Source organism: Lutra lutra, chromosome 5 (assembly GCF_902655055.1).
Source record: "Lutra lutra chromosome 5, mLutLut1.2, whole genome shotgun sequence".
Classification (NCBI taxonomy): domain Eukaryota; kingdom Metazoa; phylum Chordata; class Mammalia; order Carnivora; family Mustelidae; genus Lutra; species Lutra lutra.
Genome location: NC_062282.1, coordinates 73,581,457 through 73,605,272, shown reverse-complemented (window position 1 = coordinate 73,605,272; position 23,816 = coordinate 73,581,457). Strand labels below are relative to the sequence as shown.

The 23,816-nt window shown below is 39.1% G+C and overlaps 1 protein-coding gene across 1 annotated transcript; it reads left to right on the top strand.

The window, feature by feature from the left end:
* Window positions 1-12: 12 nt before the first annotated feature.
* On the top strand, window positions 13-23,343 carry PPP2CA (protein phosphatase 2 catalytic subunit alpha). Its single transcript, XM_047730807.1, has 7 exons — window positions 13-321; window positions 15,114-15,323; window positions 18,159-18,332; window positions 19,072-19,161; window positions 20,048-20,209; window positions 21,710-21,828; window positions 22,589-23,343. The coding sequence occupies exons 1-7, from the start codon at window positions 220-222 to the stop codon at window positions 22,659-22,661; spliced, it is 930 nt and encodes a 309-aa protein (XP_047586763.1). The 5' UTR covers window positions 13-219; the 3' UTR covers window positions 22,662-23,343.
* Window positions 23,344-23,816: the final 473 nt, after the last annotated feature.

Genomic DNA, 23,816 nt, shown 5'->3' with positions numbered 1-23,816 from the left:
TTACAGAGAGCCGAGCTCTGGGGCTAGATCGAGCGGAGGAGGGCAGCGGCCGGTGGCCGGGTGCTGCAGGGAGAGTCCGCGGGTTTGCGCTAGCGCCGAGCAGCCGCCAGCAGCCACACAGGTACCCCGGGAGCCGGCGGCGGCGTGTGCGTGTGGCCCGTGTGCGGGCGGCAGCGCGGGAGGAGCGCGGAGCGGCAGCCGGTTCGGGCGGGTGGCATCATGGACGAGAAGGTGTTCACCAAGGAGCTGGACCAGTGGATCGAGCAGCTGAACGAGTGCAAGCAGCTGTCCGAGTCCCAGGTCAAGAGCCTCTGCGAGAAGGTGAGTTTCTCTCCGGCTGCGGGAGGCGGCGCGGGCCGAGCCCCTCGGGGAGGAGGCGGCGGTGGGGAGGGTGCAACATGGCGGAGGCAGCCGGCCTGGGTGTCCCCCCCCCCCCCCCCCCCAGCTTCCCAGACCGGCGCCCGGCGCGGCTCGGCGGCGGCTCCCGGGCGACCCGGCGCCCCCTGCCTCCAGCGCAGGGATTGGTTGTCGCCGCCACCGCCGCCTAAAATGGCGCCGTTCACCCTACTCCGGGGTTTCCGAGCCTCTCCGCCTTGGGGCCGGGCGAGGTGGCTGGGGGCGCGGAGACGCTGTGTGTTCGGGTCGGGGTCGGTTTTGAGGTGCATGTAAGAGGACGTGGGTTCTGCGGCCTGGGATGCGGGTGTAGGACTCTACTGTGAGGCGGATAAGAGGCTTTTTACTTGTGCTCAGGCCTCATTCTTGGTTCCAGTGCTGTCCAGAGGATTCCCCCAAAGGCAAGCTCGTAGGCCGGACCCCAAGACTTGTCTAAAGGTCCCACACACGCATCCCAGGACCTTTAGTCCTACTGCCCCTGGTGGTTTTGTTAAATTCACTGAGCAGTCCTTTCCAGAGACTGACTTAAAAATGTGTGTTAAAAGAATTTAAAAATACTTCTCTAACCTAGTTTCTACGAAGGTCATGGTGGTGCAGGGAGGAGTTACAACTTAGGTTTCAGAGTTGGAAGAAGTGGAGAATTTGGTGAGTCATACCACATAAGGAGCTTTGGGATTGGAAATCAAGTGTTGGTTTAATCTATGAATTCTATGCTGACTCAAACTGGGTACTGTGAAACCCTTCTGTGAGCTGAGCGTACTTGGCATTTTGCCATCTATTTTTAAAAAGGAACAACGTAAACTGCGAGCAGCAGGTTTTGTACACTGGCTCTTTGGTGGGAAAGTTACTTGTTTGTACTTTTGAGGCTGTAAGTATGGATAGTAATAATAGCTGTTGATTGAGCTTTTAATAAGTCCATTTTAAATTACCTGATTCCGTTTTGTTTTTACCTAGGGGTTGGGGAAACAGGTAGCCTATTTAGTTATTGGCTATATTTTTTAAGTTTTATGACTCAGTTTTCTAATATATAGAAAATGCTTATCTCCACTACAGATAGTTTAACTTCTCTTGTCAAAAATAACTTGGTAGTATTTCATTTTAGTGCAGAATTGCGGAATACTATATTTGCATTTCGTGTCAGTGAAGAGCGTTATTAGAGAGCAATTATGCTGACTCGTCTGCGGTTTGATGGGAGAATTAGGTTCATGAGTTTGATGTATATACTCCTAATGCAGGCTTTTTCAGAAACTGTGGTGTGAATAATTGCAATTTAAATGAGTCAAATTCAGATTGATTTATCGTTAGCCTGAACAACTCCTACTAGTTGATGAGGTGGCAAATTACCTATTGGAGCTGAATTTTAATGTTAGCAGTGTCTTCTGTTCCTTCTTTACCCTCATCAGATAAGGATGGTCTTCGTATGAAGGGTTTAGAAAGAGGCTTTTAAAACTTACTTAACGTATACTGTCAAGTCTTAATTTCTAGGTGCTGTAAGTGATGATTTTATGACTTTTAGGGATCAGTACTATATAGACTTTGAGTCAGCGTTTGGTGAGGTGACTAGTCATTTGTGTAGAAAACATTGGAAGAGAGATAATGGTGTAATTGGAAAACCACTGGACTTCCAAATTAAACCTGGGCACTAGTCCTCTTTCTGTTGCAGAACAGTTGTGACTGACCTTGGGACAATCACCTAGTCCACATTTTGCTACTGAAACTAAGAGTTAAAATAGATGTTCCGGGCTCCCTTCTAATCTGAGATTATATAATCCAGTTTAAATTAGTATGTTGTGTTTAAATATTGAACACCTGCTTACTATTCACAATTGCTTACTTTTATGAGAGAAATGAAAAGCAATGAAGTATAATCACATTCAGTCTCAAGGAGCCTGAATCTGGTTGGAAGTAGGTAAGTAGTAGATGAACAAGAGAAGCAGAGGGTTTGTGTTAGAGACTGCAGGAGATAATAGTGGGTGCTTTAGTTTGGGTGTGTGAAGATTTATGCATGTGCTAAATGTGATTGCTTTCCCCATCTTTGTAAAACTAAGATACAGTGAGATTTACCAATGTATACTTATATCTCCATTGTTTTCTACTATGTCCAGATTTCTGTTCTTAGAGCCCAAAAGGTGGAAATAATATTTGAAGTTAGGTTCCCAAGAAATGGGTTCTTTTAGGGGAAATATTATGTAGTCTTCATACTCTTTTTAACTTGTAAGTTTTTGAAATGCGGAGTATATTAACTTCACAAACTAAGTTTTAAGGCAGCTTTTTAGGTATGTGAAATGAGTTAGGATGCATGACTCGAAATGATTTTTTGTACTAGGAAACTACAGCAAAAATTCTCTTTTCACTCTTAATTGAACAGCCAATAGCACATCTAGTGAAAACTATGTATTTTGAAAATCTTGAGGGAACTATTTTTCATTCGTATAATAGATTATCCTTTTAAAGAAAAAATACTTGTTGGAGATAGGTACTTGGTAGTAGTTGATCATTTCTTTAATTTTAAGAAGGAAAAGTAACACAAAAGCCTTCCTTTTATCTACCTGAAGGTGGTAGGTGATCTGACTGAAATATTTAAATGGTAAAGATAGAAGTATACCATGAGAGGTCATGGTGACTAAAAAATTCAGAGACCATTATTATGGTCTCCCATTAGTAGGTGTTCAAAATGCAGAGAATCTAGGTGTGTGTTTATAGACAAAAGTAAATACGGTTTTTTTGCAGTTGACTAGTTAAGCATTTTTTTCCCTTCACAGTGTGATTAAGATTTATATCAAAGCCAAGATGATTGTATGTGGAGTATACTTTGTCATTTTGAGGATCATAATTTTAGTTCATTGTTGAAAATTTGTGGTGAGTGCATACAGTTTTGTCTCAGGTACAGTTCTATAGTCAGTAACATTACTACATTTGTATAATTGGAAGGTATGTTTCCACTTAGAGATTGGAAGAAGTAAATAGTATCAACTACAGTAAATGGTCCAAACTTGTGGAGAATGTTGTTTGATAGCCAGTTTTTTTTTTTTTTCCCCTATCCTCAAAGGAGTTCTTTACCTAGGTATGTTCTTTTCCATTGCTCTGCAAACACTATAAATAAAATGCAGTCACTAAGGCCTCACATTTGTTACATGAGTATGGTAAAAAGCAAACCCTCCTTCTCACTGGATGAACTACAAAATGCTTGACCAAGGTTAAATTTTTGTATTAAGTGGTTAATAAATTTTTGTGAGTCTATATGTGTGCTTAATTTAACCGATTGTTTGGAGGCACCTGGGTGGTGTAGTTGGTTAAGCTTTGGACTCTTGTTTTTGGCTCAGGTCTTGATCTCAGGGTGGTGAGATTGAGCCCCATGTTGAGCTCAACCTGGAGTCTGCTTGAGATTCTTTCTCCCTCTGGCCCTCCTGCTCATGCAGGGAGCACTCCCTTCCCCCATCCCCCTGCTCACCCTCCCTCTTTCCCTCTGGAATGGATAGATAAATCTTAAAAAAAAAAAAAACAAAAAGCCATTTAAAAGGTTGTTTGGCTCATTTCCGTAAAAGTAATTTGAATATTGAGAACAAAGGGAAAGCGTGATGCAGAACGATGTTTGTATCATATTTTCACATACACAGTTCTCTTAAGTTTATGAGACAGTAATCGTCCTCAGTGATAGATCGAAACCAGAGGCTCAGAAAGGTAAAGTGAGGGTGCCTGGGTGGTTCAGTGGGTTCAGCCTCTGCCTTCGGCTCAGGTCATGATTTCAGGGTCCTGGGATTGAGCTCCAGACTCTCTGCTCAATGGGGAGCCTGCTTCCTCCTCCCCCCTCTGCCTGTCTCTCTGCCTGCTTGTGATCTCTCTGTCAAATAAATAAATAAAATCTTAAAAAAAAAAAAAAAAGTAAAGTGACTTGACTTCAGGGGCTAAAGTGAGATGTGCAGCCTTACAGATTCTCCGCCCAGTGTTCTAATGTTGCTCCACAGCTCCCCTCTTTTCTTAGGTGGTGTTAATGAAAAATGGAGGTGAATTGGAGTCAGACTGAATTGTGGAATCAACAGCTCTGTAAAATAAAGCATTTTGTTCATTGCTGGAAAGCTTCCTCTTTATGTCACACTGTGTTGTCTCACTTTGTCTTGGAGGAGGAAACAGTTAATTTTTCAATTTTGAATGTGGCTGGCTGCATTTGCCCCTCAAATAACATTAGTGAGAAGAAAATGCCAGTTCATTTTGTGTGTATCCTTAGTGCAAATCATGGTCTAGAAACAGAACTTTATACCTGGAAAGCAAATCTAACATTTATATTGTTTAGTACAATTTGTAAAATGCCTTTTTATCATGGCTTCCACAGTCAGACCTACCTGTATGTGCCTGTGTGTGTTTCATGATCTCCTGGTCATGAAGCAGTAATGCACTTGGTTTTGGGTTGACTTAATGAGGAAGCATCGAAAGGGTGAACAGCCCTACTATTTGGAAACACAGGTCCCCCGACTCTTCTTTTCTGTGTCAAAGTCAGGAGTTCTGCCTACAAATACTGGCAGGTGAAACTCATGCTACAGAAAGCATGAGAGGCACTGGTGGAGTTTGTGGGTAACATTTGTATCACCTGTCAGGTGTCTCTGCCCCACCCCTCTTTAATGGCCGACGATATTGCTGGTATTATAAGTTATTTGTCAGTTACCTGTGAAGTATTCTTTGTTTAGGTTGGAGGAGGTTGAGCTAGGAAAACCTGGAGATACTAGGTTTGTGTTGAGGTAAGGGTAGGGAGGGTCTTTTTTTTTTAATTATTTTTATTAATATATAATACATTATTTGCCCCAGGGGTACGGGTCTATGAATCATCAGGCTTACACATTTCACAGAGGGAGGGTCTTTTTTGAAGGTGCTCAGAAGAGAGGGAAAGTTTGGTATGGCAGAGAACCCCCCCCTTTTTTTTTTTTACTTTTTTGACCCATCTCTCATTTCCCTTTTTTTTTTCTTTTTCTCATTACCTTCCTTATCTGAAAAAACCTTCAAGCTGTATTTTCCCACACAAGTGAGATAGGAATTGGAAGGGAAAAGATTTTGTTTTTTTGCTTTTTTAAATAGCGTTTCTTTCAGCTTCTGCAGAAGTGGTAGAAGCAGCTGAAATAGGGGTCTGGCTGCCAGTAAATAGCTGGGGATGGATTCTGAAAAAATTGTAAAGCGCAATCTGGGATTAACTGCTTAATTTCTTAACAGTACAGAGTTACAGTTACTGTTACTTAAATATCGGTAGTGTGGTTTGGGCTGGATGAACAAGGCAGTGACCAGAGTTGTGTATATCTGAATCTGTGTATTTTATAAACTGTGTGTGACCAGTTGGCCAGTTACTGTGGTACTCCATGCCCTCACCTCTGCTTCACCTCTGCTTCAGTCATTTAGTTACTACTACAGATAGGAGTATGGATGTTGAGAGGGCTGCAAGAAGATTGTAAACCTTTTTCCATACTGCTCCTGGGAGACAGAGTTCATTTACCTAGCTAGAATTCTATACAAAGTGTAGTTCACAAAGACTATGGAGCGTCAGTGGTGCTATTAACTATGTGACAGTGTATATTTAGTTCTGGAATTTATTCAGTCAAAATTTATTAAGCTATTATTATGTGAATTACTCATTTTCACTGTTAGTTTTGTCTAAATAGCATTATTTTAGGGATTTGTTAATTTGTTGCACTAATAGTAGGGTTTCACATTCATTAGTCAGGAGTTTAAACTTGAAGTAACTCTTTAGAGGGGAAAGGTTTTAAAATATTTGTGCTAATGGTGATCAAGTGCATGTCATTAGTCTGCCACCCATTGTTTGTAAACTGGCAGTAGTGCCCACTACCTTTTTCTGTTGGGTATATATGATTTAGTGAAAAGGCTTTAGTAAAATTTCAGTGGTGAAAGGAACATTAAAGACCATAGGCCAAGTCACTTGGTATAGATGAGGGAGGAAACTGAAACATCCAGAGTGGTCAAATATCATTCATGATGGATTGTTGTGGTGAGAATTTTTAAACTACATATATACCAACATTTCTCTGTTATATATAAATTTTTTCCTCTGTGCCGGAATGGGAATTTTTAATTCCTACACATGTGCATTTGACACGTGTAAGTGGAAGAATATGAACTTAAATATTTTAATTTTTTTTTAAGTTTTTGTTTATTTGTCAGAGAGAGCGTGTGAGTGCACAAAAGCAGGGGGACCAGCAAGGAGAGGGAGAAGAATGCTCCCCACTGAGCAGGGAGCCTGATGTGGGACTCCATCCCAGGACCCTGGGATCATGACCTGAGCCGAAGGCAGATGTTTAACTGAATGAGCCACCCACTTATCTCTTAAGTATTTTCCTTTAATACAATTTTAGAATTATCCATATCCCTGACCTTTTTCTTTTGGTTTGATCCTAACCTTAAAACCAATTAGTAACTACTAGTTGGTATAACATTATATGGAGGATTATAGTACTTTTATAGTATAATCACACAGATAATATACATACAGTGTAATCATACAGAAGACCAAAATATTTCATAAAACGTTAGAGGTATCTGTTTGGTGTAATTAATAAAAAACACCTACTATGAAGAAAGGTTTGATAGTTGAAGATGATTAACTCAAGATTTATTTGCTTCCAGGGCTAGTGGTATGTCTACATTATGTATCACACCAAAGTAAAAATCTAGCTGTATACACTAGTTTGTCATGAACCTTAATTTATTTGCAGAATTAATGAAAATCAAGAAAACCTACCTGTTATTTTTCATAAAAGCATCATGAAGCAAATTCTCTTATGGTATTGAAAAAATTTATTATTGCTTGCAAATTTGCCGTTTTAAAATTTTTTATTTATTTACTTTAGAGAGAGAGAGCTCAAGAAGAAAATCTCAAGTAGACTCCCTGCTGAGCCTGATGCTGGGCCAGATCCCACCACACTTGAGATCATGACCTGAGCCAAAAGCAAGAGTGGATGCTTAAATGAGTGAGCCACCCAGGGACCCCATGAATTTGCTTTTTAAAATAGTTTCCAGGGCGCCTGCCTTCGGCTCAGGTCATGATCCCAGGGTCCTGGGATCAAGCCCCGCCTCGGGCTCTCTGCTTGGGAGGGAGCCTGCTTCCTCCTCCCTGCCTCTCTGCCTACTTGTGACCTCTGTTTGTCAAATAAATAAATAAAAATTTAAAAATAAATAAATAAAATAGTTTCCAAATGTTTGTAATTGTGAAACTAAAAAATAAAATTCAATAATTATTATATTTTTTAAGGTTTGCTTCCCTTACGTCTTTATGGCTATATTGGCAGAAGATATACTCAATTGTGATTAAAGTGTGAAATGTTTAGGGGCGCCTGAGTGGCTCAGTGGGTTAAAGCCTCTGCCTTCGGCTCAGGTCATGGTCCCAGGGTCTTGGGATCGGGCTCTCTGCTTGGCAGGGAGCCTGCTTCCTCCTCTCTCTCTGCCTGCCTCTCTGCCTACTTGTGATCTCTGTCAAATAAATAAAATCTTAAAAAAAAAAAAAAAACTTTTAAAAAAGTGTGAAATGTTTAATTTAGTAAAACAGAGTTCCAGTGAACATTTGAATTAATAATCAGATTTTTAATAGAAAAATATATAAAAGAGCATCAGTTAGCTCTCTGTTGATAGATACTGAAAGAATTTGTGTGGACAATCTGTGTAGGAGGAAGAATACCTGATAGTAAATAAACAGAATAGAAAGTTTGAACTCCAAAATAAAAAGTACCAGTTAAATCAGAGGGCAACATTTTATATTTGAAATAGATGTGAATGAGTGCATTCTAACATTTATTATTGCGTATGTACGTCGGGAATAATTGAACTTTATGGACTGTGTAATCAAAAAACGTTAGCGTTATTTTGCTCTTTATTCCCACAATTGAAAATCTGAAAGGAAGTTAAATAAACAGTACATCTATTAATCTGGGAGGATATTATGCGGCATTTTAAAATGATCGCTATAATGCTATAGGACATTGGCTTCATGTATATGAACTTTAAAGATTTTACTTATTTGAGAGAGAAAGCATGCAGTAAATGAGTGGGGGGGAGGGGCAGTGTTAGAGGAAGCAGCAGAAACAGACTCCCCTCAGAGCAGAGAGCCCAACTTGGGTCTTGATCCCAACTTGATCCCAGCTTGAGCCCAAAGCAGGCCCTTAATCTATTGTGCCACCTAGGTGTCCCCATGAGTATGAACTTTAGGACAGAAATTGAGATATTTACCAATTTTAAGCAAGAGGTCTGTATGTGGGTAAAAGCTGGAAGGGGATACAAAGAAATGAGAGTAGTTTTTGTTGTGGTGGTAGATTTAAGACAGCCATAATCTGGACCAGCTGGGTGGCTCAGTAGGTTAAAGCCTCTGCCTTCAGCTCAGGTCATGATCTCAGGGTCCTGGGATCGAGCCCCGCATGGGGCTCTCTGCTTGGAAGCAGGTTCCTCCTCTCTCCCTCTCTGCCTGCCTCTCTGCCTACTTGTGATCTCTGTCTGTCAAATAAATAAAAATCATTTTAAAAAAAGACAGCCATAATCTACCAACATTTTGGGAACCTGGGTGGCTCAGTCGATTAAGCGGCTGCCTTTGGCCCAGGTCATGATCCCAGTGTGGGATCTAGTCCCACAATGGGCTCCTTTCTAGGCAGAGAACCTGCTTTTCTCTCTCCCTCTGCCTGCTGCTCTACCTACTTGTGCTCACTCTCTGTCAAATAAATAAGATCTTAAAAAAAAAAATCTATCAATATTTTAATGTTCTCCATTGTTTTCATACAAAGAACTTGTACGTAATTGTAATCATTTTGCATTTTAAAATGCTTGGTTTAGTAATAAAAATGCATGAAGATATTGTATGACTTCAATATAAAAATGCATAAATATCTTTTTCTACGGTACACGTAAGGAGAAATTATATTGCTATTGTGTGCCCTTAGGAAGTTAATATATAAATGGTTTGTGAATCTGTTGTAGGTTCCTCACTTTTTCTCTTTTACTTGTCTTCCTTGAAACATCTTGACTTGGATGATTTTAGGAATCTAACTTAAATTTGCTTTTTTGAAATTTCATTTTATTATGGTGGTTAGGAATTGCCCATACCCAGGAAACCTGATGGTAAGTTGAAAATTTTAGGATTTCTGAATCTGAACTCAGAAGGCAGGACATTAATAATAAATTCTAAAGGTTTCTTTTCTTCAAGTGAATCTCCAAATTGTTTGAATTTTAGGACTGTAGAAAAATAACTTTTAGTTAAACTCATTATTGGACTAGCTTATTCCAGTTTCAACCTTGTTCTGTGAAGTTTTATATTACATCTATTAGATCTTTTTTCCTTGAATTCACTGATTTCAGTTCATGCCATTTGAATTTCAGTAGGGTTCCTACTGAAGAATCAATGAAGAAAGAAAAAATCAATTATGGTTGCTGATCACACTGTTTTTAATTATTTTTTTTCCCAAATGTTCATTAGTGGAGACTTTTTGAAACTCTCAAAAAATGTTTTAGGGGAAGCAAAAGTTTCAGATGTGTATCTTTTACTTTTGCTTCTTTGCATAATTCAGGTGACACGAAGCTTTAAATTGGAGGAGTCAGAATACCGGAAAGTGAAAAGGTAGTTATTAAAAGTATAAACCTCTCTAAGGTTTAATTAAGTTGCTTTGGTGAAAAATCTCGTTCTGCCATTTACCTTGAATATTAAGCTGGATAGTTGAAGTTGTATATCTACCTTAGAAACTGATGGTTGGCGAAGGCCTGCAGGTTCTAAAGGTCACTCATTAGATGGATTCTTGCCCTTTTGGCTAAGGTAAACGTAAAGATGATTCATTAGAGGTCCCATTAGGTGACCCTAGGGGGGTTTCGTTAGGTGCTTCTGAGACTTGAAAGGGGCCTGACTCCTGTGATAGCACAGTTTCTCAGACATTTCTTTTTCTGTAATTAGTTTTTCTTGACTGTAAAATAATTTTTTTAAGATTTTATTTATTTATTTGACTGAGAGAGATCACAAGTAGGCAGAGAGGCAGGCAGAAAGGGGGGGGGGAGCAGGCTCCCCGCCAAGCAGAGAGTCTGGTATGGGACTCCATCCCAGGACCCTGAGGTCATGACCTGAGCCAAAGGCAGAGGCTTAACCCACTGAGCCACCCAGGCGCCCCTGTAAAATAATCTTCATTGAGGACATCTGCAACCATTATTGTCCTGGAATAGTGTATTTTGGTGTAGTAATCCTCTGAAAGCTGAGTTGAGACAAAAAAATAGTATACTTAAATTCTATGTAAACGAGCTTTTGTTGTTAAAATATACTTAATAATTGACTTGATGGCATTTGATGCATAATACTGTTTTCTCTAGAATATTATAATTGTTCTGGTCTGAAATTTGGTAGGAAGAGAAGAAAGAGTTTGGGCTTTCCCAGACACAGAAGTTATTTTAGTTTATAAATACAGTGTCTTCCTTTTTGGAGGACAATTTTATAACGTCAACATAAAAAGAAGCTAACTCTTAGATCTGCTAATGGGTCCTCTTCATGGTATCTTCTTTCAGGAAGTGTCTATATACCAGGGAGCAAATACTAGGATATACATCGCAGCATTTTTACCTTTTCATCCTTCCCCTCCCCTTATTATAATCTCAAGGACTATGCTACCTCCAGCACAAGAAATTAATCAGGTCTATATGTGTGCATTATGATCTCCAGTATGGACTGTTGGAGAGAAACAGGCTGATGAATAATACAGTTCCTAGTTTAAAAGTGCAAAAGAAAACAATTATGTTCTTGTAGGCATATAATACATATGTAAAACTTGTAGTAAACAGGGTTTCAAAAGGATGTACATCAGAATACTCTTGGTGGTTACTTTGCCCAAGAGGAATGGGATTGTGGAGAATGGTCAAAAGGGACATTTTGTTTTATCTGCTGCTAATTATTTTTTTTTTTTTCCAAAGGATGTGTCACTATAACTTGCACAGTTTTAAAAGTAAAATTAAAGATCAGAGTGCCTAGCTAGCTCGGTCAGTGGAGCATCTGATTTTTAATCTCAGCTCAAGTCTTGATCTCAGGATTGTGCGTACAAGCCCCGTGTTGGGCTCCACACTGGGAGTGGAGCCTACTTAAGAAATAGAATAGAAGTAAAGGTACAGTGTTTGTCATTAGGATATGTCGAAATTGAAATAGAAGGAACAACTAGCATTTAGGTTTAATTGTCCTTTTATGATTTGAATAGATATTTTGAGTAGATAGTAATAAGAAACTTTGGGCAGTTGTGAATGGCAACTTTTTATCATTTATATAGAGAATAGTCTTGCAGGTAAGCAGGTGTCAAGAGATGTATTTTAGAATTTAACTTCTCATAGAGTTGCAAGATTTATGTGGTTGTGACCATCTGTTTTCTTATGTCATTGCTCTTTTAAAACTTCTGAATAACATACAAATTTCTTTAAAGTGGCACCTATCATGGTATTCATGGCTATTTTCATTACTGTGTGCCAGGTGCTAAAAACACTGGACATGGTATTAATGCCAAACAGTCTTACGGAATATGCCTAGAGAAATTCTGCTTTTTTAGTAATAATAAATCATGGGAAATCGGAATTACACTAGCAAGATGGATTATATATATTTCTTAAGATAAATCACTTTTGAGGCATAGCAGAAATTTTTTCTAAACTTGGAACAAAATAATGACTAATTTTTGGATGTCAGTGATTGGTCAGGGTCTTGAAATAGGCTCCCTAAATATTTCTGAGACTTGAAAATAATGGTTGTTAGAGGGACCTGGGTGGCTCAGTCATTTGGGCGTCTGCCTTCAGCTTAGGTGGTGGTCTTGGGGTTTTGGGATGGAGCCCATAGTGGGCTCCCTGCTTAGCAGGGCGTCTTCTCCCTTACCCTCTGCAAACCCTCCCATCCCCAATCGTGCTTACTTGTGCTCTCTCAGATAAGTAAAATCTTAACACACACACACACACACAGTTGTTAAACTTCACTGCACCTAAGAAAGCACTGGTGTGGAATAAGGAGGGAAGGCTAAAAAACATTATTGATGCTTGGATTCCACTACCAAAGATTCTGGCTTGAGAGAGGAGTAGCCTTAGCATCTATATATAGATATAGATATAGATATATCTATATTTTTTTAAGAGCTTCACAGATGATTTTTAATATATGGCTAAGGTTGCATACCACTGTCTTAAAACCAGTCCTTATGGGGCGCCTGGGTGGCTCAGTAGGTTAAGCCTCTGCCTTCAGCTCAGGTCATGATCTTAGGGTCCTGGGATCGAGTCTGCATCAGGCTCTCTGCTCAGCGGGGAGCCTGCTTCCCCTTCTCTCTGCCTGCTGCTCTGCCTGCTTGTGATCTCTCTATCAAATAAATAAATAAAGTCTTTAAAAAAAAAAAAAAACAGTCCTTGTTACCTTTGGTTGTGGCCTAAAATCTAGTGAGCAAGGCTCATTAGCAACAATTTGCTGTAGCAGTTTCACCTCCATGTTCTAGTGTGTTTCCTTCCCCTGATGCAGTCTCTCACTGTACATTCTAGAACACCATTTCATAATGCTAGCTGCACATAGAAGAAAATGCTCGATAAATGTAGAGTGTATGAAGTAAATACTTTTAAGTAATTTTCAGAACAAATTTCTTTCACCTTGTCGGCTTATCTGAAATCTGACTCTTCCTGAGGAAGTCCTATACTTTCTCTAATAGCCCTCCTAGGTGGATGGATGCTGCCTTCCTCTAGGATAAAATTCCCTGTTTTTTGGGCTTCTTTTATCTACCTAGATATCCAGGCACCTTTCCTTATTACCGTTACCTGTTATTTCTTCATTCTCCAGAGAACTTGGTACCAGATTCCAGGCCTATACTTTGATGTTGTCCTGAGAGACATCCATGGCTTTCCCTGAAGATGATTTAACCAATACCATCATATAAATAAATAAGTTCTAGATTCATTCAGCAAACAGATATTAAACGCCTTTTATATCTAACACATTGCCCTATTGAGGTGTTGTGTATGCGGTGGTGAATTAAAGGAACCTGGTGAACAGTTTTTTAGCTCTTAACTTGGACATTTAGGTGGAAAATAGATAGGAGGCAGGAAGAATGGAAGCAGGGAGTTCAGTATGGAGACTAGCATAGTAATACAGGTGAGGTAGTGGTGGCTTGGACCAGGGTAGTAGCAAAAAAGATAAAAACAGAATGATTTGAGATATGTTTTGGAGGGAGACTAGGCAAGATTTGTTGGTGGATTGGTCACTGAATACTAGTGGCTTTTAAGCTCTACTGTCTCAGATATCCACATGTATAGCCCTACCTCTGAAATCTTAAATTCACTCATCAAGTTTTCCACTAGGGGATCTTTCTTCTAATAGTGCTTTGATTAGACTTGTTCTTCAGTCCATGTCCATGCCCTGTTCTCCTCTTCATTTCCTCCCTGGGGTGACCAGCTATCATTGGTTTACTTGAGCGCAACTGAGATATTTCTTAGGATGCCAGACTTTGAGCGCTAAAACCAGGAGAGCTGGTTCACCCTGAACCTACCCCAGTAGACCCTTTTCTCTACTCTTAAGTGGTATGCTTCAGCCATGTAGACCTTTTCTTCTTCCTGAGAATTTATACTCACACTTTGCATATGTTGCACCTCCTCCCATTTCCTACTGGCATTCCCTTCCTGTAATCGACTCCTACCCATTCTTTGACCTGAGGCAGTTTTCCTAGCTGTCCCAGTTTGTGATCCTGGAGCACTCTGCTTACTCTAGCATGTCTTAGCACTTGACCTGATCATTTTATTGTCTGCTGCTGGTGCTGCACTGTGCTTTTATGGGCTGTCTTGTTTGTTGTGATATCTTATTTAAATGGGTCTCCACCACTTACTTTGTTCCTTTTATCACTTAACGTAGCCTGTACTTTGTTGCTTGGTTTCTTGTTTGTGGTCCCATGTCCCCAGTGACCCATCTTGTATGCTCTGGTCCCCCAGTGGCTAGCACAAGGCCTGGAACATTGTTATCCCTCAGATGATGAGCAAGTGAAAGGTGTTCTCCAGTGCACTTTGGTTTTGGGGGTAAGGTAAATGATCAGTAAATGCATGCTGAATGACTGATAGACTTTTGATTGAGTGAAATGTTATGCTGCCCTTAAAAAGTAATGTTTGAATTTGAGATTATATGAGGGAATGCATATGTTACCAAACAACTTTATAAAAACCATGTATATCGAGTAGTTACAGTTGTGAAACAAAAAGTTTGTATTTTTAGCATTAAAAGTATAAAAATACAGGTGAAATTTTTATGTGTTGTTCCCCTCTACCCCTCCCCCCCCCCAAAAAAAAACAGTTAAGCAGAAATTAGAAACCTTTCTTCGTATCTTGGAATACTGGAGTGCCGGCATATTATAAGTAGAGGTTTAAAGCTAAGAAACTAGGTATCTGAATGTCTTGTACCATTTTCATTATTCTTATATGGCTGCTCATAATGAACTATTTAGCATTTAGTTAGATGGTAACTGATAGGCCTAAAAACTGATAGTGATTAGAGGAATGGAACTATACATCTTGACACATTTTTTTTCTAAGTATCAAGAGTGACATAACCAGTAGATGGAATCTGCCCATATCTTGCTCTCTTTAATGGAACTATCGATGCCTACAATTTCATCTTACACTAAGTCTGCTCTTCAATCTATGTTATGTTTAAGTAAACATCTTTTTTAATGTTGTTTAATGCCAAATGTATTGGTTTATTTTATCTCCATCTGTAGGCTAAAGAAATCCTGACAAAAGAATCCAATGTGCAGGAGGTTCGATGTCCAGTCACCGTCTGTGGAGATGTACATGGGCAATTTCATGATCTCATGGAACTGTTTAGAATTGGTGGCAAATCACCAGATACAAACTACTTGTTTATGGGAGATTATGTTGACAGAGGATATTATTCAGTTGAAACAGTTACTCTGCTTGTAGCTCTTAAGGTAATTTCGATTTTGTTTGGGGTCATTTTGTACTGGGTTTTCTCCCCCCCCCCCCTCCCAGTTTTGATGTCCCTCCCCCCCGCCCCCTGGGTTATTTGTGATTTTTCTCTGAATGTTACGTTTTAGAATAAAATTCCATATTTAGGAATGCAGTATTCAGGTTTGGGACTTAAAAATCATACGCCTGTCTTCATTCTGAATGAAAGTTAAAAGGTTATTCTTATTCAAGTTACTTGAGAAATGTTAGAAGGCTGGTCCAATAAAAATGTTTCTTCATTTAATCAGGGGATGGGGAGGTTGTATAATTACCTTTCTAGGTGCTTTTGAAATAAAAGATACTAAATGTCAGGATGTTTACATCTTAGGTCACAGTAATCCTATAATTAGATTTTTACTGAAGAAGAAATTCAAGAAGAAAGAAGAAAAGAGCTTTATTTGTGTGAAAATATTAATTTCAGCATTATGTTTAATACTAGAAAAAGAATTGATCTAAATATCCAACAAAAGTGAATATCTAAATTATGATTTCTCTCTGGAATAGTTGGTAGCCATTAAAACTTGACAGCCTAGAACAATAGGAATGATAATTAAAGCAAGTTGCTTTATGCCAATCATAGCTGTAGGGATTGTACGAAGATCTGAAAATGAGACACAGTAGTGGTCACTAGTTTTTAGAATGGCAGGCTTCTGCGTTTCCTTGGAAAGAAAGTGATTTTACCTTTGGGGGAGATTTTATTAAAGAATGTTCACAATGATAAATGGGCTGCCAGAAACCTCTAATACTGCAGAAGTGGTAAGATGTGGTTTTGGCAAGAGCTGAATTTCAGGTAATATGTAATGTATATGTTCATGAAGCTACTAATCTGAATCGTGTAATATGCTACAAAACATTTTTGGAGGCAATTCTAAGTTCTGCATCTGCAAACAAAGCAGTTGGATTAAATGATGGAAAGTTTCTCTAGATATTATGAAAACAGCCTTGCAAGCTAATTTGTACTTAAAGTCCAGGATGAATCCCAATGATTAGCAGAAGAATTAATATGCTGCCTTTAAGAATTTATATTTAAAAGTTATGGGGCTGAATTGAGCTACATATACCTCCCCGTATTCATATGTTGAAGTCTTAACCCGCAGTACCTCTAGAATGTGGCTGTATTTGGTGATAGGACCTTTAACAGGTAATTGAGGTAAAATGAAGTAATACGGGTGAGCCCTAATTCCATATGACTAGTGTCCCTATAAGAAGACATTAGGACGCAGGTACAGAGGGAAGATGATAAGAAACATGGAGAAGATGACCTATTAGCCAAGGAGACAAGCCTTCAGAAGAAACTAACCCTGCTCACACTTTGATCTGGACTTCCAGGCTCAAGAACTGTGAGGAAATTAATTTTTGTTGTTTGAACTGCCCATTTGTTCTACTTTATCTGTGGCAGCCCTTACACACTAATAGGGGGGAATTGGGGGAAGGAAACTTCAGTAAGTAGTGCTAGGACGGTTGGATATCCGTATACAAAAAAATGGACTTAGATACCTCATACCATACGAATGGATCAAAATCAGAGGCCTAAATGTAAAAGCTAAAGCTATGAAACTTACAGAATAAAGCATAGGAGAAAATATTTGTAACTCTGGGTTAGGCAGTGATTTCTAAGATATGATATGAAAAGCACAATCCATTAAGAAGATTGTTATATTGGACTTCATCAAAATTAAGACTTTTTGTTTCTCAAAGTATATCACTAAGAAAAAAGTACTTGTGTTCATATAATAAAAACCTATATATAATTCAGTAAGAAGACATTAAAAATGGACAAAATACTTGAAGAGGTATTTCATCCAAGAAGATACATGAATAGTCAATAAGCACATGAAAAGATGCTCAAAATCATTAATTATCATGGAAATGAAAATTAAAGTCACCCATTAGAAAGACTATCCTTAGTAAGGCTGATAATACCAAGTGTTAGTTTGTGGAGAGATTAAAACATTATACCCATATTTATACCCCGCAGTTATATTGGACTAGGAATATACCCGAGGGAAGTGAAAGTGTATTGTTTGTCTGTACAGAAACTTATAGGCAAGATGACCATAGCAACATATTCATAATACTCAAAACCTGTAAGCCATTCAAATGTTCCTCCTGCTGGTGAATAAAGAAAAAAAATGTGGTATAGCCATTCAACAGGATACTGTGCAGCAATAAAAAGGAACAATAGCAAGGATCCACTGATACACATTCAGATGAGCCCCAGAAATATTCTGCTAAGTGAATAAAGCCGGACACATGAAAAACTGTATCTTGTGCTAATCCATTTATATGAAATTTTACAAAAAGATCTCAAAAGAGGAAATCACGAGGCACGCATCACACAAATATAGAGTTTCTATGATGAGTGTTTAAGGATATATGGAAAAGACAAATAAATGGTTGCTGGGAGTAGGAGTTGGGACAGCCCCCACAGGGGATAGTTTTGGGCTGATGGAAAGGTTCTAAAGTAATTATGATGGTTATTGCATACCTAGACATTTACTCAAAGTCATCTAACTGTAGAAAAAATTTCATGGAGTTCTGTGGCTGATGATTATGCTTAGTGTAAAGTTGGTAGTAGCAAGAGTTTGATTGTAGTTGAAATGGGGTTTGCCAGTTCTCCATGGACAGATGTCTGTAGATGTGGGGTTTCATTTCAGTGTTTGGGGGCATGGGAGTCCCCCCCCCACCACCACCACCAAAATTGGAACTCTGGCTTTTCCTGTAGGAAGTTTGCTGAATTGTCATTTAGTCTTTGAAGGAGTCACGTATTCATATTGTTTTCTGTTTTGTTGTTTCAGGTTCGTTACCGTGAGCGCATCACCATTCTTCGAGGAAATCATGAGAGCAGACAGATCACACAAGTATATGGTTTCTATGATGAGTGTTTAAGGAAATACGGAAATGCAAATGTTTGGAAATATTTTACAGATCTTTTTGACTATCTTCCTCTCACTGCCTTGGTGGATGGGCAGGTATGTAGGCCTTCCTAAAACTTATATTGCTGGTTATTTTCATGAATCTGCTCTCCTAATGTTTAGGTGCCACTCATTTTTCCACCCACACTTCTCTTCTAGACTTCTTTTTTTTTTTTTTTTTTAAAGATTTTTATTTATTTATTTGACAGAGAGAGATCACAAGTAGACGGAGAGGCAGGCAGAGAGAGAGAGGAGGAAACAGGTTCCCTGCTGAGCAGAGAGCCCGATGTGGGACTCGATCCCAGGACCCTGAGATCATGACCTGAGCCGAAGGCAGCGGCTTAACCCACTGAGCCACCCAGGTGCCCCTCTTCTAGACTTCTAAAGTGCCGCCTTTGTATTAAGCACTGAACTGTATGTCGGGACAACAGGGATGGAAGATGTAGCCCATCCATCCTCTCAGGTTGTTTCTGGATGAGTCTTAGAGATGTAATTAGCTATTTACTAGTCCACGTAGAAGAGTGTACAGAAGACATGGCAAGAAAATTCTGTGAGAAAGATGATAGTTTATGCTGAGGTTAAGATGAGAGAAATGTTATCTGGGAGAAAGGGAGTGTATTCACTAGGTTAGAGTTGGTTGGAAGAAAGACAGCCCCTGCCAAGACAAGCCTGGTTCTGGTAGAATACAGAAACACAAGTCACACCAAGTGATGTGGGCTGCTGCTTGCAGCTCAGTCCAGAATGTTTAAAGTTTCTTCTATGTGAGGTTAACATTATAATAAACCACTCTTTCCAGATATTCTGTCTACATGGTGGCCTCTCACCATCCATAGATACACTGGATCACATCAGAGCACTTGATCGCCTACAAGAAGTTCCTCATGAGGTATTGACTTTTATTTGGTAATGAAATCTTCTCAGAAAACCTTTTAGAGGAAAAGATTTTATTGTAACTTTTTTTCTTTTTTAAAGATTTATTTATTCACTTGACAGATCACAAGTAGACAGAGAGGCAGGCAGGGGGTGGGTGGGAAGCAGGCTCCCCGCTGAGCAGAGAGCCCGATGCGGGGCTCGATCCCAGGACCCTGGGATCATGACCTGAGCTGAAAGCAAAGGCTTTAACCCACTGAGCCACCCAGGCGCCCCCATAACTTACTTTCTTATATGTGTTCTCTCCTTTAATGCTCAAAAATGACCCCATGTGGTATGAACACTCTTATCAACAACCTCTTTCTTTAAAAGCTGGTATTAAGAAACTTGTCAAGATCATAACACCTTTGGGACTGGGCCTAGAATCTCTGTTGTTGTCTTCAGAGCCTCTGCCTTAAGTACTCGTCTATATTGTCTGACAATGAATTTTGCATACTATAGGACTTACTGCTCTTGGGGCTAATTGATCTAGGATATATCTTTTTTTTTTTTTTTTTTTTAAGACTTTATTTATTTTACAGAGAGGGAGAGCAGGAGCAGAGTGAGGGGCAGAGGAAGAGACAGACTTCCCACTGAGTTGGGAGCCCGACATGGGGCTTGATCCCAGGATCCCAGGATCATGACTTGAGCCAAAGTCAGCCACTCAACTGACTGAGCCACGATACGCCTTTAAAAACATTTGGAAATAGTTTATTTATTTGACGAGATACTTGACTTTAAAGCAAACCTTAAACTTTGTTTAGCAAATACCACTCAAAGTGTGACTTCATAGGGTGCTCCCTCTGATGAAATACTCAAATCATTTTTGTAAGAGGCACTTTAAAACTTAACTTGCTTTTTAGGGTCCAATGTGTGACTTGCTGTGGTCAGATCCAGATGATCGTGGTGGTTGGGGTATATCTCCTCGAGGAGCTGGTTACACCTTTGGGCAAGACATTTCTGAAACATTTAATCATGCCAATGGCCTCACATTGGTGTCCAGAGCTCACCAGCTGGTGATGGAGGTATGTTCTTATCTCTGAAATCTGATTTGCTTTTTAAATAAATGTAATGAAGGAAGATACTAGGAAGTGTTTTTCTGGTGGGGGGTGCTAATTAATGATATTAATGAGGATTAATTTATCCCTTCCAGTGAATTTCCTGTTGTAGCCTGAGCCTTTACAGTAGGTGCACATTAGAATTAAAATCTCAAGCTTTTGATCATAATGAGTTTCATAGTTGATGTGTTTTTCAGAGAATTCTTAATGACTGGGTAGTGCTTTGGATTTAAGCCTGGGAGAATAAGGTTCAGGGAACAGGGGAGAGGCATTGTAACATTTTTTATCTCAGTTTTGTTTATTTCATGTGTTTAACATGTGTATGTATGGAAGAGAGATTGAGATGAAATACCAGAATGTTTCAGTGGTCCTTTGAATGGTAGGATTATAAGTAATTTTAAAGAAGAAACTGAAAGGGAAATGAGATGTTGATTAGCATACTTGAAAAATTAGGGTCCTACGTAGATTAATACTAATAATTGTGATTATTATAAAAAGTATGACTTTGTTAAAGATAGGAAACAGTATTTGTGTATAGTACTTAAAAAGTAACTCGTGTATTCACATGGACTTAGAATGAGGCTGGAGAGCTAGAGGCCTATTTTCTTGGTACCGAGGCAGTGATTGACTTGGGGACCTTCACCTCTGACTGAGAGAATTAATGTGGTTTTGGTCTTGAGGAGTATTTTATCTGCGTCTGCAAGGAATGCCTGTATACTCATTCTTGGATTATATTCAGGGCCACTGCAGTGGGAAGCTGATGAGATACTGCTATTCACAGAAGGCCAGATGTAAAAGAAGCACTTTATTCTTTGGTGATTGGTGTTTTTTAGTGTCTTTTCTATTTATAATAAGCTAGTTTTGTAATTCAGGAAAAATTCATGGATTTTTTTTAAGTTGTACAGAGTAGAAAATTATTAAAATATCCAGAAACAAAACATTAATAGTTTTGTTTTGTTTTTTTTTTTTAAGATTTTATTTATTTGGGGCTCCTGGGTGGCTCAGTGGGTTAAGCCGCTGCCTTCGGCTCAGGTCATGATCTCGGAGTCCTGGGATCGAGCCCCGCATCGGGCTCTCTGCTCAGCGGGGAGCCTGCTTCCTCCTCTCTCTCTGCCTGCCTCTCTGCCTGCTTCTGATCTCTCTGTCAAATAAATAAATAAAATCTTTTAAAAAAAAGATTTTATTTATTTATTTGACAGAGAGAGATCACAAGTAGATGGAGAGGCAGGCAGAGAGAGAGAGAGAGGGAAGCAGGCACCCTGCTGAGCAGAGAGCCCGATGCGGGACTCGATCCCAGGACCCTGAGATCATGACCTGAGCCGAAGGCAGCGGCTTAATCCACTGAGCCACCCAGGCGCCCCACATTAATAGTTTTTAAGCCTTTTGGAAGGGGCTTTTTTTGAGTCACATTTAGTTGTGTAAATAAGGGAGTAAAACAGGTTTTTATCTCTTTTCTTTTCCTTGTAGGGATATAACTGGTGCCACGACCGAAATGTAGTAACGATTTTCAGTGCTCCAAACTATTGTTATCGTTGTGGTAATCAAGCTGCAATCATGGAACTTGATGATACTCTAAAATACTCTTTGTAAGTATTTACACCTAAGTAGTTGGCTGCTGTTGCAGTTGAGTCACACTGTATAGCTGGAATGGGAAGTTTAAGAGTTGAAGGGCTCATGCTATATCCAGATTCCAGTTTGATTTTTATGTTTCCATGTTGTTGTTTTTAGATTTTTTAGCATGAGTATGGGGAAGGCAGAGGAAGAGGGAGAGAATCTCAGGCAGGCTCCATGCTGAGCACAGAGCCCAGTGTGGGGTTCAGTTTCATGACCCTGAGATCATGATCTAAGCTGAAACCAAGAGTCGGACGCTTAACTGACTGAGCCACCCGGGTGCCCCCGTGTTTCCTTTTGAACAGACTTAGGATATGTTGAAATTCATCAATAAAAACTTGTTCTATATAGGCCCCTGTGTGAATTATTAGGATTTTATCTTCTAAACACATGTTTTTATTGTGGGGTTAATAAAATATATCCTGGGGTTGAGAATACAAGTACATTAGGCTCTTTAAATTTTATTTATTTGGTAGAACGCTTCTTTCAAATAATCTTAGAAGGAATCCTGATGTATAAAATTTCTGTCTTAAAAAATTATCTGAAGTTTGCCTTGGCTCTGAGGAGGCATGCAGCTAGAAGACTGGATGATTAGGCTACAAATAGGATTCTGTTCCATTAAAGGCAAGCTGAAATTGTATAGGCAAAATTGTGTAAAGTTTGAAAGAACAATGTTCTTGGTTGTCAGTACACTGATACATGGAGTATAAACAAAAAATATGTTTTGTGTTTCAGCTTGCAATTCGACCCAGCACCTCGCAGAGGCGAGCCACATGTTACTCGTCGTACCCCAGACTACTTCCTGTAATGAAATTTTAAACTTGTACAGTATTGCCATGAACCATAAATTGACCTAATGGAAATGGGAAGAGCAACAGTAACTCCAAAGTGTCAGAGAATAGTTAACATTCAAAAAAAAAACTTGTTTTCACACGGACCAAAAGATGTGCCATATAAAAATACAAAGCCTCTTGTCATCAACAGCCGTGACCACTTTAGAATGAACCAGTTCATTGCATGCTGAAGCGACATTGTTGGTCAAGAAACCAGTTTCTGGCATAGCGCTATTTGTAGTTACTTTTGCTTTCTCTGAGAGACTGCAGATAATAAGATGTAAACATTAACACCTCGTGAATACAATTTAACTTCCACTTAGCTATAGCTTTACTCAGCATGACTGTAGATAAGGATAGCAGCAAACAATCATTGGAGCTTAATGAACATTTTTAAAAATAAGTACCAAGGCCTCCCCTCTACTCGTGAGTTTTGAAATCGTTTTGTTTATTTTCAGGGATACCGTTTAATTTAATTGTATGATTTGTCTGCACTCAGTTTATTTCCCTTCTCAAATCTCAGCCTCATGTTGTTCTTTGTTATTGTCAGAACCTGGTGAGTTGTTTTGAACAGAACTGTTTTTCCCCCTCCTATAAGACGATGTTACTGCACAAGAGCACTGCAGTGTTTTTCATAATAAACTTGTGAACTAAGAACTGAGAAAGTCAAATTTTAATTGTATTAATGGGCAAGACTGGTGCTGTTTATTTAAAAGATACATCAATTGATAAATTTTAGAATTTATAGAATTCTAGGTAAAGAAAAATAAAATCAAGGTCACTATATAATCTCTCTGGCAACTCCTTGACATTCTTCAGAAGATTTTCAAGACTTATTTGTAATCCAGATAGTACAATTTGTCAGAGAGCCAGCGTGCTCTTTGTGGGGTTCTTCCTGCATATTACCTTGTCTGCAAGAAAGGAAATCTGCAACTTCAGTAAGACTGGACTATAAAACCATAGAACTTGAGATTTAAGTGTTTTGGTTTTTCTTTTAATAAAACATCATGTTTTCAGGTAGAGCTTGAAAAACTAATGTGTCTACTTCTCAGTCAGTGCAGTTTCTGGTTATAAATACCATATTGCTATGTATGTTAGATGGACTCAAAAAAATGATGGACAGATTTTGT

Excerpts from the sequence above, each read along its gene's own strand:
- PPP2CA (XM_047730807.1), top strand. The coding sequence starts at position 220 with ATGGACGAGAAGGTGTTCACCAAGGAGCTGGACCAGTGGATCGAGCAG. Across the intron at positions 20,210-21,709 it reads CTCACCAGCTGGTGATGGAG|GGATATAACTGGTGCCACGA; the intron begins GTATGTTCTTAT and ends TTTTCCTTGTAG. Across the intron at positions 21,829-22,588 it reads GATACTCTAAAATACTCTTT|CTTGCAATTCGACCCAGCAC; the intron begins GTAAGTATTTAC and ends TTTGTGTTTCAG.